We start from the raw sequence: 19548 nt of genomic DNA on the forward strand, positions 1-19548 counted from the left end.
TCCCGCCCCCTGCTTTTTCCCCTTCTCCCTGGCTTGTGCATGTGGGCGCATGCTCTCTCTCTCTCTCTTTCTCTCCGTGTCTCAAATGAATAAATGAATAAATAAATAAATAACATCTTAAAAATTATATTAATGGCGGACCAAATTATATTAATTTGGAGGACCATGTGGCCTTCACTGCAATGGAAATTCTTAATAATCAGACAAAGAAATGACCAACTCTACGGATGTCAGTCATCCCTCCTAACCACCCACAAGTATGTTCACTTGTGCCCAAGATCAAAGTAAAACGGTGACAATGGCATTTGCAAAAATGTGAATTTCCTTTTATCTGCCTAACACTTTTGTTGAGTGCCCAAATTACCCAGCTGCAGCCAAATCTGAGTCTCTAGTATTTTAACAAACCCCAGAAAGACTAGTAGCCTTTGCATAATTAGATTCCTTCCCTCATGTGGGAGAAATAATTTTGTTCTACTAAACTAGAATTTGCCTCCTTTTACTACCATTCATGGACTTACTATGCCTTATTTACCATTATAATTTCACATGCAGTGTTGCTTATTTACAGTGGAAGAAATGATGTAATGCCTATGAAATTCATCAGTCTTACGATACACTCCATTATGAAGAAGTAACTACAAAATAGTGATAGAAACTATTATTGATTCATTACCACAACAGCCAGAAGATAACATCTCATAAGTTTAGGGTACATGCTTTTCTCTAAATTGGAGTTCAGTATTTGTCCTGTTTCTCTCATAGCCAGAATATATGATCTAAGGATAAAGGAAGTAGGTAGAAATAGCATCTCTTACTATATTTATTACTCACTCTCAAAAATGTTGCTCTTTATCTCCAAGTCTGGCACTGCTGCTGATGCTGACTCTGGAATTCTGTGTTGCTTGAAGGTTTGCTGTCTTCTGAAAGTATGAGAATAGATGTATGATATTGGATAACTTACATCTTGTCATTAAAAGTGTCAGGGCCCTAGGAAAGAGATCTTACACATATCAGGGGTAGGAACAGTTGTCCCAGTTGAAATGGATGATGAGACTCCTAGTGGCACTTCTTTTTTTTTTTCTTGAAAAGATTTATGTAACTTTAAGCATTAAAATGAATGTTTCACCTCTACACATGTATCACTTTGCAGTCCCACACCCACATGAATATGGTCATATTTGAAAGAGAACTCCAGCATGAACACTGAATCCAAAGGGCAGTTTTAAGGTTTTATAAGATTTGCTAACAAACTTACCGGAGTGTCAACCGTTTCTACTCTGAGCCTCTTTTGTGAACAGACAAAAAATGGGGTTATATGGTTGTGCCAAGTAACTAATCTTGACCATAAAGGGGAAGTTGGGTTTTACTATGTAGTATAGCTAGAAAGAAATAAGGACAGAACCTAAAGAATTCTCTGAGTACTTCCTAGGACTTCCATGTCCTGGTGCATAATTTTAAAAAGTACAGTAACTTAATACAGCCAGATCCATCAAATGCCCTGCTTCTTTCAGCATGGCACTTTGGGTCACCACAATGGATAAAGAACTTTGATCCAGGGGTGTATTAACTGAAGACAAAGGGATCATGGAAAGAACCCTCCAACCATTACTTGGCAGAAAAACTGACATTTAACCCTGTTTTCTATTCTGTTTTTGGTTTTTTTTTTAATAACATTTTTTAAATGATGGGTATTTGGTGGTTACTTTACCGTTTAATCCATATGTTACAGGATATTGGGGAAAGACTATAACAAAGCCAGAGAGAAATTTGATTTTGAGCTAAATAGAAAAAGATTCAATCTTAGGTTGTTCCCTAGAGGATAAAGTAAGTGACGTTTTGATTATGTGAAAAATAAATTGCATTAAATTAGACAAAAATATTTTTTAAGGATGAGTGTGGGAGGAATAGTACATGTTGAGTATTATCCACCTGAAAGGATAAACTGGGTGGATATTTGCCATATATATTGGAGTACATGTGTGAGAGTGGGGTTACACAGTATATGAATATACATGAATATTCTATTTTTGAGTATTATTCACTTTCTCAGCTCTTTTGACAATGGGCACAAATCTATCACCTAAGCTCTGCCAATGAGAAGCACCTACCCTAGCCTTTGAAACAAGAGAAAGTGGCACAAAAAGCAGAGACAGTGGGGTGTTCTTCAGGAACAGTAAAATTTTAAGCAATATGGCCTCCAGAGACAGCATTGGCCATTGTGCCATAGAGGCATCCTACGTGTAAGGTCAGGAGTGTGGGTGCAGTGACCTGTGGATCCCAGCCTTCAGCAGTAATGATAGTGGAGTCCATGATGAGCTGCTGTGTGGAGTGAATTTGGCAGTTGTTACATATGCCCTGTATCCTTTTGTTTCTCCCTCTTTTCCAAGCATGGTTCTTCTTCTGAGACTTAGCCAGTATCCTTTTGTTAAATAAATTCCTCTTTAAGTCATCCACAAGCAACTCCTATTAATTGCAATTAAGAATTCTAATTTATAAAGCCATAAAACTTCATTCAATATTTTTCATTCAGTAAGCCTTTGGTAAACAAGCAAGTGTGTACAAGACATCATGACAGGAACTAGCAAGGCAAAAATGAGTGACATAGTCTCCATCATCCAAGTATTAAGAGACTTGTGGGAGAACAGCATGTATATAAATCAGTTTTTAAAAATCATATAACAAGTTATAATAGGTGTTGTATATTAAGTTCTATGGGAATCTTCTTAAGGAATGAACTAATTTTCCCCAAGGAGAAGTGGGAGCTTTGTGAAGTTACAAACAGAAGAATTTATATGGAAGGACAAATAGGATTTCACTAGTTTCAGAGGAGCAGACATTCCCAGAAGAATGGGTCGTATGAGCCAACGTATGGAGACTTAATAGTTTGTGATGTGTTTGTTGCCTGGAAAACACAGGTGGCTAGAGTGTTGCAATCACAGGCAAATGGATAGAAATAAGACTAGAGTGATAATGTAAGATCTGATTATGAAGGCCTGTGTGTACCATACTAAACAGTTCTTTTCTTCAATAAATACTAGCATGGTTTTTAAAGCAAAGAATGATAGGACCAAATCTGTTTTAGAAAAATAATGCTGGTCTTATTGTGAAGACATTAGGAACAGTGTCAAATCAATACCAGTATAGAACAGATTTGAATGTTTAGCTGCAAAAGTTTTTGCCTACATTTCAAGTGAGAAGTGTGCACAACTCAAAACCAAAACCGAGGAAGCAGTAATAGAATTTGATAACTAACTGCCAATTTACCTAGAATTAGCTATGTGATCCAAGGTTAGCCATATATCCTTGGAAAGATTTTCTTAGTGTTGGATTACCTATCAATAACAGAGTACTAAATACATGATGATATGATAATGATCATTATGCTGCAGGGTAGTTGTCAAGAATAGTATATTAAAAACATCTAGCATTGAGTCTGATTATCAGTAAATTTGAAGGTTAACTATCAGGTGCCTTGCTATTAATACAGTGAAAAATATAGAGGGCTGAAAATTCTATGACTCACTAGATGTGGCTTAATAAATGCCATATAATATTTTGATGAAGTCACGGTTACCACTATTATATGACTTCCACTTATTTCAGAAGCTAAAGAGCAAGAAAGTTTAAATAATCATCTGAAGGAGAAGAAGGGGATTTTAGAGGGCCCTCCAACCATTACTTGGAAGGTAAGAATCTCCACATTTTACTCCACAGCATGGTTCCTCTGTAGGTATGTAAGAATGCTTTACTCTTTCACATGCATGTATTTATTTTAACGTAAAATATTTAAATCAGAGCCTTTTAATTCTTTTAGTGCTCTAGTATTTAAATCAGAGCCTTTTAATTATTTTAGTGCTCTAGTATATTAAAGGGCTCAATATACACAATTATCTTTCACATTTTCATGAAAAGAAAGCCTTTATGTTCAACTTTATATATACATATATATACATATATAACATATGTTTCTAATGAAGCTCACCCAAGTATTTATTTTAACTTCTGAAAAATACTGATTTTTGGCACCTGATTTATAATTTATAGTCTTATAGAACATATGATAATTAAATAAACGATTAAAAACATACAAATGGCTTTAAATGTTTAAATTGTATGGTAATTTCCATCTTCATACTACCACATATTATTCTAATTTTCAAATGATTTTGTTTTTGTTTTTTTGCAATTGTAAATTCAGAGAAGTTTTAGTGAGCAAAGTAGGCCATAATTACACCTACCTTAATAATCTCTGTTAATATATTCAGTAGCACATGGGGGTAAAATTAGAAATTTTCAATCCATCTGGAAAAGTACAAAATAAAAAGTGAGAGCCTCCCTTGCACAGGAATACCATCTTGAAAAAAATGAAAAAGCTTAAATTTACATGTATCTACAAGGGATCACACTATATACACTGTATTGGACCTTGCTTTCCTTACATATTACATTTTGGAATTCTTTCCACATTAGTATTTAAATTCCCTTCGTAGCAGTTAAGTTGCATAGCATTGTACTGAGTGAAAGGACCATAATTTATTTTTTCAGTACTTTACTGATGGACACTGATTGTTTCCACTTTCTCTTTCTCTTGGTCCCTCCCTCCCTCTTCTTAATGTTCCCTCAGTAGCACTTTAAGTTTCTTCATCTAATCCTATGTATTTATTGAATTCATAGAGTCTTTAGGGACTTTTCTTTTCTTTTTGCTAGTTGGGGCATTTCTTCTTTACTTGTCAGAATTGGGATAAGCGATTTTGTCAGGTATATATATGTATGTATATGCGTATATCTGTACATACACATATGCCATAAGGCAAATTAAAGACAAAAGCCAAATGGTTAGTTTCAGAAAAATAGTAAACAAGAAGTTCAGAGATTTTACTCTGATTCAAATTTTAAAAGGAAAGGAAAATTTAAAAATAACGATATTTGTTATCTAGGTCCTCCTGAGAATGTATTTTTCATTTTATTACTCACTACCTAATCCACTATTCTACAGCTACACTGGCTTTGGCCAGTTTGTGGAACACCCAAGTTTCTTCTTGTCTTTGGACCTTTGCATATATTACGCTTTCTCCTACCTGGGAGTGATTTCACCCCACGTCTCAGATTTTCCTTTAAATGTCATTTTAAATGCCAACTCCTTACCAGACCTTCCTGGGTCAACTAGGGCCTTCCCTCCACCATGCTCTTTTACTACAGTTTAGTACCTTGAGAGTGCTCCTCATGATCTTGCAACATTGAACTCCTTTGTTTCATAGAATGTAGATTTCCCCCAATGTCTACGTGGGTACCTAGCATGTAATATGCTTCAATACATCCTTTAAAAAAAAATTCAGGGGACGCCTGGGTGGCTCAGTGGTTGAGCGTCTGCCTTTAGCTCAGGGCGTGATGCTGGAGTCCCGGGATCGAGTCCCACATCAGGTCTCCTGCATGGAGCCTGCTTCTCCTTCTGCCTGTGTCTCTGCTTCTCTCTCTCTCTCTCTCTCTCTCTCTGTCTACCATGAATAAATAAATAAAATCTTTAAAAAAAATTTCAGGTAAAGTGAATTTAATTACTGTGGAATTAACTTTTACTGAATTTACAAGCCAGGCACAGGTGTCAGTGTATGTGACTACGCTTCGCTTAGACTTTCATAGATTTAGGATTCCAAAATCCTTTTAATCCTCCTAATTTTTAAAGAAGATTTTATTTATTCATGAGAGGTACACACAGAGAGGCAGAGACCCAGGCAGAGGGAGAAGCAGGTTATCCCAAGAGGACCCTGACGCGGAACTGGATCCCAGGACCCCAGGGATCATGATCCGAGCCAAAGGCAGACGCTCCACCACTAAACCACCCCAGGCGCCCTAATCCCATAAATTTTAATCCCCAAACTTTAAATATTATTTAAATTTCAGACCATTTTGCAAAATTTCCCACCAGTCTTCCCTTCCCATCCTAAGGATTCGCCCCCTCCCCCTAACTTCTCTACCGCCCCCGCCCCTGCAGCGCCCCTAGCGGAGCTGGGTAGTCCCCGCGGGGCCTCCGGGACGTGGGGCGCGTGCGCGGCAGGCCCCGCACATGCGCAGTATTGGCGCAGCCGGCGCGGGTCCTAGCCTAGGGCTGAGGTGGCGGCCGCGGAGCTGGGGCGGAGCCTGCGCCCCCATGGCCGACGGCGGCGGGGAAGTGGCAGCGGTGCCCCCGTCCGGGGCTGCCGGCGGCCTCAGCAACGGGGCAGGCGGGATCCTGGCGCAGACCGGCAACCCGCTGTCGCGGAAGCTGAATAAGATCCTGGAGACGCGGCTGGACAACGACAAGGTACCCGCGGCCGGCGGGGCCGGGTCCCGCGTCGCCGGCCGGGCGGCGTCTGCTGGGCGCCCGCTGCCTCACGCCCGCGTCCGGCTGTGGCGTGGGGGGGGGCCGCACCCCCGCGGGGGCCGGCGCGGGGCGGGCGCGAGCGGGGAGGCCGACGAGACCCTGGAGAAGCGAGGAGGTGCCGTGAGTGTCGCCCGGTGCTCGAAAAACCTGTTCCTGGAAGGCCCGGGCTCCGGGAGGCGGACGGCGGCGTGTGCGCCCCCGGAGGTGCCGGCGGTCCGAGGCGGGAGGCGGGAGGCGGGAGGCCCCTCCGAGCACCGGGCCCCGCGCGGAGCCTGCCCCTCCCTCTCTCTCTCTCTCTCTCTCTCTCTCTCTCTCTCTCTCTCTCTGTCTCTCACGAATAAATAAATAAAATCTTAAAAAAAAGAGTAAATGACAAGATAAGGCAGTATGAGTTGGGGTCACGGAGCACCGGGGTAGGCGTAATTGAGCATTTCCACTGACTGAACCAATTCGCAGGAGGAAGGAACTACCACTTGCTCAGGGCTCACAGGAGATACTCTGTACTAGTTTTTATTGTTTTTAGATAAGCTCCGCCTGTGACACGTGGGCTCACGCTGTATTTCCTTACAAGATAAACCTTTCGCATCGTCCCCCAAGTGCCTCCTGAGACGCGTCCATCCCGCCGCGTCCTGGCTGGTTATCTCTGCTGTAGTGGCTTGGAGTCCTTAGGTAAACTGGTCATGCCGGAAGGAAAAAAGTGTATGTAGAAGTTGAGAGACCTTTATAGATGAATTTGCCGGTGACTGAAAATAAGCCGTCAATAGAATTTGTGTGTGAAAAATAATATAATAAGAAAGACAGACTCTAGGGCCACCTCTTATTAGATATAACCATCAAACTGAAGCATTATGATTTGAATAAGCCTCTTACTTTCCTCAAACTTATTTTTCATCATTTCTAAGTGGAGAATTCTGCTGGTAACTTTCTCAGGGGGAAATCCTCTTGTTGTGAGGATTCAACAAGAGAATCTGCCTGAAGTGCTCAGCACAGCGCCCGCCCAGCACTTACCATTTCTTATTCAATGTTAATTTTATCGTACAGCTTATTGTTTATTGTGTCTAATACTGACCCTTATTATCTCATTTAATACAGTTCCTATGATGTAGATAATCTCCTTTTTACCCAAGGTATTGAAAGAATGTAACTAGGTTAAATCCTATAATCAATAACTGATAGAGCTGTAATTTGCACCTCTCCAGTGGTTTGTTCACTCATCATTTACAGACTATTTCTTTGAGCCAGGCCTAGGGCACTTCAAGGTTATAATCAAAAGAAATAGCTTCATTTTATGTTTTTTTTTTCTCTTTCTTTTTTGGGTACATAAATCTTTGTAATGCTTTCTAGGATATTAAATTGAATTAAAATAGCTTTACTATTTTTGTCAATCCAGCCAATGTCACAGAGTAACATTTTAACTGAAACATAGAGGGTTAGCCCATTAGAATATGTGTTAGTTCAGGCATAGGAGTTTAAATTTGCAGATAGATAGCTTGGGCTTGGTCTTCTTCCTTCTCTCCTCTGTGCATATTTTCTCTGTAAGGAGAACTCTCTCACTTTCCTAGCAAAAGGGTGACAGTTCTCTAATTTATAACTTTGTTCTTGACATCTCTGATTTGTATAGTCAGTTGCTTATATGATTCCTCCAGTTAGTTACCTGATCAACATCTTAAAAACCTAACATAGCCAGACTCTTGGTTTTTCTCCAAACTGGTTCTGCTTTCCCTGTTAGTAAAGAATAGCACTTACCCAGACAAGCAAAAAGTGTATGAATAATTTTTGATTCCTGTCATTTTTTTTTCATTTCGTACATTCAGTCCATTAACAAGTCCTGTAGGCTCTACCTTCAAAAAAATTGATTTGAAATATCTCCTTGCTTTCATCTGCAATGCTGCTGTCTTGTTCTAAGTCACTGTCAACTCTTGCTTGGATTATTTTAGTTTCTCCCTACTTGCTTCCTTTCTTCCTGTCCCCCATCTGCTCTCCTCACAAAATTAGAATAAACTTTTAAACATATAAAGCATATTTTATTTATTACTCCTTTTCCTAAAACGTCTGTAGTGTCCCACAGCTTCAGTCATAATGGCCTTTCTGCTGCTTTAGGGTCTTTTTAAAAATATTTTATTTGTTAAGTTAGAGAGGGAGAGAGAGAGAGAGAGAGAGAGAGAGAGAACAAACTGGGGGAGGGGCAGAGGAAGAAGCTGACTCCTCGCTGAGCAGGGAGCCCTGATGCAGGACTCAATCCCAGAACCCTGAGATTATGACCTGAGCCAAAGGCAGATGCTTAACCAACTGAGCCACCTGCTTTAGGGTCTTTGTACTCACAGTTTTTTTCTGCCTGTGAACAGCTTTGTCCTCATGGATGGCTTTCCTGTTACTTAGGCCTTAGTTCAAAAGTCACCTCAGAGAGGTATTACTCTAAGTTCTGCTCCCAGTTACTTAGTTCCTAACCTGGAGGCTGCGGGTAGTATTTATTTCTTATAGTGTATACATTCACCAATAAATATGCATGTATAAGGGCCCCTGGGTGACTCAGTCAGTTAAGCATCTGCCTTCAGCTCAGGTCATGATCCCAGGGTCCTGGGATCCGGCCCTGTTTCAGTTGCCCTATTCATTGGGGAACCTGCTTCTCCCTCTCCTCCCCACTCATGCTCTCTCTTGCTGTCTCTGTCACTATCTCTCTCTCTCAAATAAGTAAATAAAAAATCTTTAAAAAAATCCATGTGTATAGTCCTTTTCCTTTTTTTTTTTCAATTGGTGTTATAATTGTTTCTATACCTTGCTGTTTCACTTACTGTATCCTGAAGTTTGTATTATGTAAGTACATACAAGTTTTCATCTTTGTTAGAATGGATATATCATAATTTCTTTAACAGTCCTCTTTAGATGGACATTAAGGTTATTTCCAATCTTTACAATTCAAAACTATTCTACAGTGAGTAGTCTTTTATTCATGCCATAATGTACAAGTAAGTAGATCCTTAGTGTGTTTTGGAAATAAGTTTACTCTTCAGTAATGTGAAGGTCATCCAGTATTTTTTGATTATTTAATGGAAACATTTGAAAAATTATTTCATTAAAATTTGGCTTGAGATTAAGAAAACATTTGAAAAATGGTTCCAGTAATTGTCTTCTGTTACCAATTTTGTAGGAGATGTTGGAAGCTCTCAAGGCACTCTCAACCTTTTTTGTTGAAAACAGTTTGCGGACTCGAAGAAATTTACGTGGAGATATTGAACGCAGAAGTTTAGCCATCAATGAAGAATTTGTCAGCATTTTCAAGGAAGTGAAGGAAGTATGTAAATTCTTTTTAACATTTATTGAGAACTTACTGTATATACCTAACTCTGTGCTAAGTATTTTTATGAATTGGGTTGATAGGTTTGCTATTATTCATGTACCATGTTAAAATGGAAAACTACTTACTCCAGAAGCACCTAGGTCCTCAAGTACTGTGATTTCTGAATCTGTGTGACCTCCACTAATGCTGCTTAAAAAGTTGTAACATTTGTTCTAGGATATTCTCTTAGAAATTTTTGCTTTTTTATCAACAACAGCAAGAAAAGACATTTCTTTAAATGATTTTCCAGGAGAAATTTTTCCTCACTGAATAAACCTCTGGATAACCACTCTCCATTGTAAGTTAATTAGGATTAGGTTACATTAGTGCATCATAAATTAGGACATTTTTGGATTAATTAAGATCAATTACGTCTGGCATAAATAATAATTTATCATACATGAATGAACACTCTACTCACCATAGGGTAAAAATGAATTTTATTATGTTATTGTATTTTATTTATCATGCAATATTTTGTTAACTTTATTAATATCACATATTCTGCATCAGTTGCGTTTGAAAGTGTTATATATAGTTTCAGTGCCTAATTAATCAACAGATTATATTTAGAAAGAGTTCATTGATAGTCTAAAAATCTGGAAGGTTGGAAGGACAGTTTGATAGTATTCATAAGAATAGAAAGGGTATCCATGAGCACATCCTGATTGTGGTCTCTAAATACCGTTTCCACTGAAAGGAACAATCTTATAAATATCAGAAAGCCGGGAAGCTATCTAAGACTATTCGGGAAGTGACGGAAGAACTTTGGACCTAACTTGATGAGGCTTCTGTTGGCCAAAGATAGGATGATTAGAGCATCAATAAGAATAACTCAGTGGACTAAAAAATATCAAACATGTTTAAACGCACAAGTTCGTACTGATCTAAAAACCAAACAGAATCCTTGTTGGTTATATTTGGTGGATATAAGGGAATAAACTTATTTCGAAAACTGCTAAATAAAAGGGAAGAGTCAAGCATCTATCCTGTCTTTTCTTCCAACAACATACAGTTGTTGAGGGGAGGCTTCTCTTTTTATAGATTTATTGTAATATCAAGAAGATTAGAAGATTTTGCCACCACTGGTAAATTTATGGATCTAGTTTAAGGTTTCTCAGCTTGGCACTATTTACATTTTGGTTCAGACAATTGGGGACTGTCTTCTGCTCTTTAGGGTGTTGAGCAGCATCCCTGGCTACTATCCAGTCAATGCTAGTAGGACTGTTTATCCTTCAGTTGTTCCACCCAAAAATGTCTACAGACACTGCCAGATGCCCCATTGGGGAACAAAATTGCCTTGGTTGAGCACCACTGATCTAGCCCTTGGTCATTACCAGCAGCTAACCTCACAAAAAAACAGCTGACCTCATACCTGTCACTCCTAATAAAGGTATACAGCACCACCTGTGAAAAATTCTGGCGGGAAAACTGAAGCAGAATATAATCAAGATCTAACTGCCTGTTTATAGGAAATACAGGGGTCAGAGGAATATATTAACACCACAAATATGCCGTCAGTAAATATAGAACACAGTGAATGATAGAGATAAATAAGCTGGTTTCTTCAACAAATAAATTGTTAAGAAAGAGTAAAAGAAAAATGGGGAGAAGTGAGACTCTAGATTAAAAAAAAGAAATGAGAAATAGCAATCAGTTGCTATTTGTGAATTCTAGTTTGTTCCTGACTTCTTGAAATAATTATTTAAAAACTGGGACAGTGGGGAGATTGGAACCCTGACTAGGTATTTGATATTGAGTTCATTGTTAAATATTTAGATGTGAAAATGGCATTATGTTTTTTGGGGTCTTCTTAAAAGCATATACTGATGTTTATGAATGAAATGATAAAATATTGTGAATTCAAAATAATTCAGTTGTGGAGGAAGGAGAAAGGGATGGAGGAGAGGTAGAAAGTCAGTAGACAAATAGATGAAACGAGTGGTTGAAGCTGGGTGATATGCACATTGGCATTCATATTATCTCAACTTTTGGATATTTTTGAAAATTTTCTGAAGATTTTTAAAAATTTTATTGTATTCATGAGGGACACATTGAGAGTGGCAGAGACATAGGCAGAGGGAGTAGCAGGCTTACTGTGGGGAGCCCAATTCAGGACTTGATCCCAGGACCCTGGGATCATGACCTGAGCCAAAGGCAGACGCTCAGCTGCTGAGCCACCCAGGCATCCCATATTTTTGAAAATTTACAATAATAAAAACTTTTTAAAAAGTTTATCATAGACCAGTTGTATTTCCCAGCCTATAATTTTATAATTGGGGGGCAGGGGAAGGTAGTTTGCCCTAAGTTCAAATAAAGATTTTATAAGTAATATACAGGCCATTGAATTACAGTCATCAGAACTCTGCATTTAAGTCATATATTCAGAGATATAATTTATATTATTTGACAAATCAGGTCCATTTCGTATATTATGGTGGCTAAAGTAAATATTAGGAGTAGTTATTCTTTTTTTTTTTTTTTAAGATTTTATTTATTTATTCATGAGACACAGAGAGAGGCAGAGACACAGGCAGAAGGAGAAGCAGGATCCATGAGGGAGCCTGACGTGGGACTCGATCCCAGGACTTGCCCAGGATCGCACCCTGGGCCAAAGGCAGGTACTAAACCACTGAACCACCCAGAGATCCCCAGGAGTAGTTATTCTTGACCTAGTTGGCTGATATGTCATAGTTCTATTCGTATTAGATTACACAGTGAGGGGGTGCTTGGGTGGCTCAGTGAGTTAAGCATCTATCTTCAGCTCAGGTCATGATCCCCAAGTCCTGGGATCGAGCCTCGTTGGGCTTCCTGCTCCATGGGGAGCCTGCTTCTCCCTCTCCCTCTCCGTCTGCCTGTTGCTCTCCCTTCCTATGCTATCTCTCTGTTAAATAAATAAATAAAATCTTTAAAAAATTACACAGTGAGATTTAAGGGAATGGTGAGATAGATAAGTTTACTTAAGTTTCTGCTATTGCTTATATTAATTAATATTTTGAAATCATGCTTTTTTTTTTTCTTTTTCTTTTCTTTTTTTTTTTTTTTACTGTGCACCTCAAAGCAGTTTAGGACTTCATTTAATAATTTGATTTGTATCCTGTTTGTAGTGAAATAGAGCAACATTAGATATTTATAATTCAAAGCCTTAGATAGAAAGAAGGGAGAAAAATCTTACTTTGGAACTTAGATTTATGCTCATATTCTGATAAGTGATTTTCTAACTGGTTCATCCTCACGCTTTGTTTATAGCCTTGCTGGGCAGCTTTCTTATCTTTTGCCCTCTGATTGGCCATAAGACTGTCGTGTTTCTATTTGAAGGTCTGGATATTGTGTTGAAAGGGATTGTCCACTGTGTACCATTGAAACTTCCTTGTATATCTTTCTGTTGTGCGACATCAAGTTGAATTGGGAAAAAAAATAGTAGTGCGATATGAAACTAAATGTAATTTTGTGATATCATTTTTCCATATCATAATTTTCATTGACTCAATAAGGACTAGAGAATGGTCTGGTAAAAAGTGTTGAGTCTGGGAGACCTATTGGAAAACTTTTTTTTTTTTTTTTTAATCAGTTCACATAAGAGATACCAATTAACCTGAACTAAAGTAGTAGCTGTTAGAGTAGTAAAAAAGAAATGGATAGGTTACATACAGTAAGGGTATAAATGATGGGACATAGTAACCAGTTATGTTCCCATGTACCCGGGGGGAGGGGGGAAACACAAGGAGAGAATGTTACTGAGAAAATTGCCAACTTGTGGCAGGACTACTTACTATGTGATAACTTTCTACAAGGTAGAGGAGGCATGATTTTTATTTTATTGAGTTTTTGTATTTGCTTGTTTTTATTAATTAAAAGTTACAAATAGTTCATTATAGAACAGTTAGATAAGGTCAGAAATAGAACACTTGCTTATGATCCTATAACCCAGAAATAACTTTTGTCAGTCTTTTATTGTCTGGCTTTTCCTGTGTTCATTCATATATATATATAAATATGTTTTTAAGTGGGAGGTATTATATGTATTTCATAATACTTTTTTTAAACCTTATAGAGACATCTTTCCATGCCAACAAACATATATATATATATATATATATATATATAATCATTGTTCATATATATACACAGATTTCCATTGTGTGGTTGGAAACATTTCACGTTTTACTTTTGTTTTGGACAACTCTGTGTTGATCATCTTATATATATTGTTGCACACTTATCTGATTAATTCCTTAGGATAAATCTTAGTGTTAGAATACTTGAATGAAAAGCTATTAATATTCTTATTAAAGACATTTGATATTTTCTATTGTCACCCCCCTTAAAAAGCATATACTAATTTGTCTTTTCTGACACTAGATTTATTCTTTTTAATTATTTACAGTCTATATTAAATATGGGGTCTTTTGTCATGCTTTGGTAAAAAAAATTCATGAGATGAAAATAAGGCTTTGGCTAAAGGAAGAGAATTTCTTTAACGATATATGTAATGCTTGCTGTTACTTTTTTCCTTTTCAGGAACTTGAAAGCATAAATGAAGATGTTCAAGCAATGAGCAGCTGTTGTCAAGATATGACAAGTCGCCTACAGGTACTGTATAATGGCTGGATTTTAGCATAGTTTCTGGTTCAAAGTAAGCTTTCAAAAATTGTTAGATAGGTCTACAAGATGTGTGGATATCTAATATATCATGTCCTATAGGAAGTTTAAATATAAATATTATGCTTATTTTTTTTAACTATAAATGTGTTTTTGGGTGATGGTTTACGGATATTGTTCATTTAACTCCAGAAACCTTTATATTTTGATCTAGCCAGTGTAGAGCTAACTTTATGGAATTTTGATAAGCCTTGCAATCCCATAATATCCCATAAATCCAACAGAAATGAGTAGAAAGTCTTACGAATAAATCCAGACTACAGCTAAGCCTAACAAAGACCTAGCTTATGGTGCTCAAGCCTCCCCACAGAAACAAATCTCAGGAAAATATTTGTAATTCTACATCTGTTTATTAAAGCACTTTGAAACTTCTAGTTTGATTGCAGAGTTAAGATTTAACCTAATTATGCTCATTTATATAATTTTGGAATAGTGAATAGAATAGGCTTCCTTCTGCAAGTCACTCATGATTATGTTACCACCTCACATTTCTAATTCAAACTTACACCTATAAGATTCTTCTGGAACTGTTGACAGCTGCAGTGATTCTAGAAGAGTCATTAATTTGTGCATATTCCACAAATTAATCATAAGCTACTTGCATGTCTATTTCAAGAACCAGTTTCCTGTTTCTCTGAAATTTTAGCCTTCCTAGACTTATCTAAATTTCAGTATTCTTACTAATATATCAGATATTATTGGCATATTTATTGTTCAACCTTTAAATCTTTATGAATTACACAGTACTTAAATACTCATAGAATCTTTGCTAACTACTGTCATTTCACATTTTTGGAGTATTACTTTTTTGCTAAGTAGTTTTGTTTGACTATTCTGTTTCTTTAACTTTTTCTTTTATTTCCTTATCTTTTGGCTTCCATGGTTTAATGCCTTTTCTCAAATCACGCTCTGTAAGGTTTGCTGTATTATTTTGTAATGTTAATTTTATAATTGGTGTTATAGAATTACTCAAGTTTCTCTTTTGGGGGGCAATATCTCTTGTTTTCTAATTTTTATCTTTAAATTATATTTTTATCCTTTTTATCATACCTATTTGTAGATGTAAAGAGATCAGAGTATTTTTATCCTTCGTGCTATTTTCTAAACAGATTATAAGTATTTTATATTATAAAGCATCCTCTTCGATTTTGTCCAATCCTATTTTTTTTCCTATAATAATATGGGCCCTTCTTTCTTTTCTTATATCAATTTTATTGAGGAAAAATTTGTGTACAGCAATAAACTGCATCTATTTGATGTGTACAGGTTGATGCATTTTGACAATTATTCACCCATGAAACAACTGCCATAATCAACATGTGCATTTTTATCACCAGCAAAAGATTCTCTATAGGTTTTTAAAAATATTTTATTTTACTTGTTGTTTACATTCAGGTTTGATGCACAAATTAGTAGGGCTTAGATACATGATTCTGAAAGTTTTGTTCCTCCATTGGCACTGATTTATTTGCATATAGTGTTGTTGGAATCTTAATGGTACCCCCTCAGACTGTCAACTCTAGAATAATGTTTTTAATTCATTTAGTCATTCATCCAAAAAGAGTATTACTTTTTCATTTTAGGATGTCCTACACAGGACTAATTAAATTAGCTCATATTTTTCAAAACTACTTTGGTTTAGGACATTTTAGAAATATTTTCAAGATACGTGTAGAAATGTAATCAAATTTTTATAAGCTATGGTTTATCCCTTTGTGGATTTGCTTGGATAAATTACATTTAGAGGCATATGTTTATTATTTTATGAGAAATAATTATCCTTAACATTTAAGATAAATTGGAAATTGTTTTAGGAAAATGGTATTATTAAATGTTATTTTGGAATCATTACCAAAATTTATAATGAAGAGTCAGGAAATATGCAAAATTCTTATTGTATACTATTTTAGTCAAGTATATTTCAGCAATTAATAGATAGTATTTATTGTAAGATATACCCTTGATTTAATAATGACTGAGGCTAAAAAAGGAGCTCATAAGCATTTTTTTAAAAGATCTTATTTATTTGTTTCAGAGAGAGCAAGCAAGCATGAACAGGGGTAGGAGCAGAGGGAGATACAGGCTGCCTGCAGAGCCTGATGTGGGGCTCCATCCCAGGACCCTGGGATCGTGACCTGAGCTGAGAGGCAGATGCTTAACTGACTGAGCCACACAGGCGCCCCAGTGTTTTTTGATACTGATTTTGTGAAGCATTCTTTTTTCACAAATATTAAAACTAAATATATTTTAGAAATGAGGGAATACTACATTTAAACAATCATATTAGGCAAGAATAAGGTGGCAGTGGATCTTGAAAGCAAAGCAACATTAAGAAAGATAAGGATAAAATCTTAAAAAAAAAAAAAAAAAAAAGGGATGCCTGGGTGGCTCAGTGGTTGAGTGTCTGCCTTGGGCTCAGGGTGCGATCCCGGGGTCCAGGATTGAGTCCCACATAGGGTTCCTTGTAGGGAGCCTGCTTCTCCCTCTGCCTAGGTCTCTGCCTCTCTCTCTGTATCTCTCATGAATAAATAAATAAAAATTTAAAAAAAAAATAAGAATTTGAAAAAAATTAGTAGATTTAAAGAATAATAATTTTAGAATAGTACCATGGGAGCCATTATACTCCTTACATTCCTTAGAAGTTATTGATCTGCTGAATTATCTGGGTTCAAATCTATTTCCTTCAAAATATCTACTGTTTGCCAAGCACATAATTTGGTTTCAAGGCACACAGACTCAACTGGAGATAGGGTAGGGTTCTTACTGATGGGATGCCCATATGATACAATGAGACAGAAAATTTCATTGACAGTCTGAAAGACTGTAGAAGGATTAGGCCTCTGAGAACCCAGAAGTAGTGGTGGGGTAGGGGGTTCCTGTCTAATATCTAACACAAGCTCTAGAAACATTAGCAGCAGATGCTTGGGTCTTTATTGTAGTATTCCAACATGAAAATGACCCTGTATCTTCACATATTTGCTCTGGTATCCTATCTTTAACAGGCAGATCTTCCACAGTCTACTCTTAGTGTACTTTGTACAGTTGAACCTTGAGCAATGCAGGGGTTGGGGCATTGACCCCCACACAGGCAAAAATATGCATGTAAGTTTTGACTCCCCAAAAGTTAACTACTAATAGCCTGCTGTTGACCAGAGCTGTTAACATAAACAGCCAATTAACACATACTTTGTGCATTATTTATATTGTATACTGTATTCTTATGATAAAGTAAGCTAGAGACCAGAAAATGTTATTAAGAAAATCATAAGGAAGAGAAAATAGATTTATAGAACTGTAGTTCTTATGTAAATGGAGTTCAAACATGTGGTGTTCAAGGGTCAACTGTAATTTTGTGGCTTTATTTATACATAATTTTAGCTCACTCTGTGCCCTTTCAGGGCATGGACTCCATGCTCCTAGCTGCCATACACTCGCTTGTTTCTCCTCTCTTTTCTGACTGCTTTACGTTTAGTTCTTTGAGAATCTGAGTAGCTACATTTGTCTTTTGTTTCAGTTCACTTTAAAATATTTTCCTGATCTTAGGATGGAATAGCTTTTCATTAAGTTTTCATTCCTGATCCTGCTAGCTCTTGGGGAAGGATTGCTTAATATGAAACTTCGTCAGGAACTTGTCCTTTAGATAGGGCTGTCTTGATCTTCCCCAGAACCTTATATGAGGGGTAATTTGTATATTACAGCTCTCAAAATGTTTATCTCCATCTTGGGCATTTCTGTTGAATTCCACAGTAACATTTCAGTAACTTAACTTACAACTCCATTTAGAGGTCTCATGGTATCTCAAGTCACATATGCATAACAGAAGTCACATTTTTCATTCTTCCTGCTTTGCCACTACTTCTGTTTCACTAAAAACATCATGAACTGTTAAATTCCTTAGCATGCTGATAACCTTTTTCCTTCTTGTAAGCCTTAGTGTTATGTGTTATTGAGAACGGAGTGGGTTCCCCTTGGTAAAGGTAGTATATGAGGGGATACCTGGGTGGTTCAGTGGTTAAGCTTCTGCCTTTGGCTCAGGGTGTGATCCTGGAGTCCCGGGATCGAGTCCCACATTGGGCTCTCTGCACGGAGCCTGCTTCTCCTTCTTCCTGTGTCTCTACCACTCTCTCTGTGTCTCTCATGAATAAGTAAATAAAATCTTAAAAAAAAAAAAAGGTAGTATATGAGCCTTGAAACATCTCAATTATTTGGCCTTTTAAATTAGTTATTTATTTTTTGCCATTTTTAAACTTCTAAATTCTGGAGTGTGATCTCACAAGCTGTAAGTTTGAACTTTAGTAAGTGGTACTATTAGTTTTTTGAAGTATAAAATCACTGAAATGTACTGATATGTTTATAATTTTAGGCAGCAAAGGAACAAACACAAGATTTAATAATAAAAACCACTAAGCTTCAAGCTGAAAGGTAAGTTTACTTTGTATAGTTACCTCTTCATTAATTTGGAGATTAAATGGAAAGAAAATTATAGGTAACTCCAAATCAAAGTTAAAGTAATAAAAAAACATGATTCAAAATTCATACAACATATAAAATTCTAAGCTATTACCAAAGAGGAAAATAAACATAAAACGATAGTTTGGGGAGTATCAAACTTAATATTGGTGTTGAGAGATTATTCATTCTTGGAGGTGACAATGTGTTGTTTATTGTTTGCTATGAAATTAAGAGATTGCTTTTTAAAATGTAGATGATTTTAGATTTTTAGTGATTTTATTTTTTTTCCACACTCATTTTTCTTATTTTTTAGCTATGATTAATCCTCTCTGATATAATTAAGAGTTCACTGTATAAATTTTTCTTATGGTAGTTTGCAGATAGGTATGTTAGTATTTGTTGACTGAATAAATGGGTGACTGAAGGTGAGTAGAATGTGAATTCATGTATTTTAGTGTGTATTACAGTCTTTGGTAATTAGTTGTTGGTTTGTTTCTTTTCCTACTAAACTGAGCTAATTGAGAACAATGACAATTTCTTACCCTTTTTTTGTGTCTCCAGTGCCAATACATTGTAGATCCAATAAATAATTTTTGAGTAAACGAATATGGAATGCACCAATCTAATGTCAGGAAAATAATATAAAATGAAAACTGAAAAAAGAAGCATTATATTGAAGCTTGTACCGTTTACCCTGATTAATGTCTACAGGAGGCAGCATTAGAACAGTGTGCTTCTA

At 36.7% G+C, this 19548-nt stretch overlaps 1 protein-coding gene across 7 annotated transcripts in view; it reads left to right on the forward strand.

Annotated features, from left to right (window-relative positions):
- The first annotated feature begins 6065 nt into the window (after positions 1–6065).
- The window catches only part of COG6 (component of oligomeric golgi complex 6), a 200956-nt gene continuing 187473 nt past the window's right edge, over positions 6066–19548 (forward strand). For all 7 annotated transcript variants that reach the window (XM_041765987.1, XM_041765989.1, XM_041765990.1 and 4 more), the window contains exons 1-4: positions 6066–6298; positions 9507–9650; positions 14217–14288; positions 18721–18779. In XM_041765987.1, coding sequence (XP_041621921.1) covers positions 6146–6298; positions 9507–9650; positions 14217–14288; positions 18721–18779 — 428 coding nt within the window. In that variant the 5' untranslated portion in view covers positions 6066–6145. The remainder of the gene's footprint in view (positions 6299–9506; positions 9651–14216; positions 14289–18720; positions 18780–19548) is intronic.

This window comes from Vulpes lagopus, chromosome 8 (genome assembly GCF_018345385.1).
Source record: "Vulpes lagopus strain Blue_001 chromosome 8, ASM1834538v1, whole genome shotgun sequence".
Lineage (NCBI taxonomy): Eukaryota > Metazoa > Chordata > Mammalia > Carnivora > Canidae > Vulpes > Vulpes lagopus.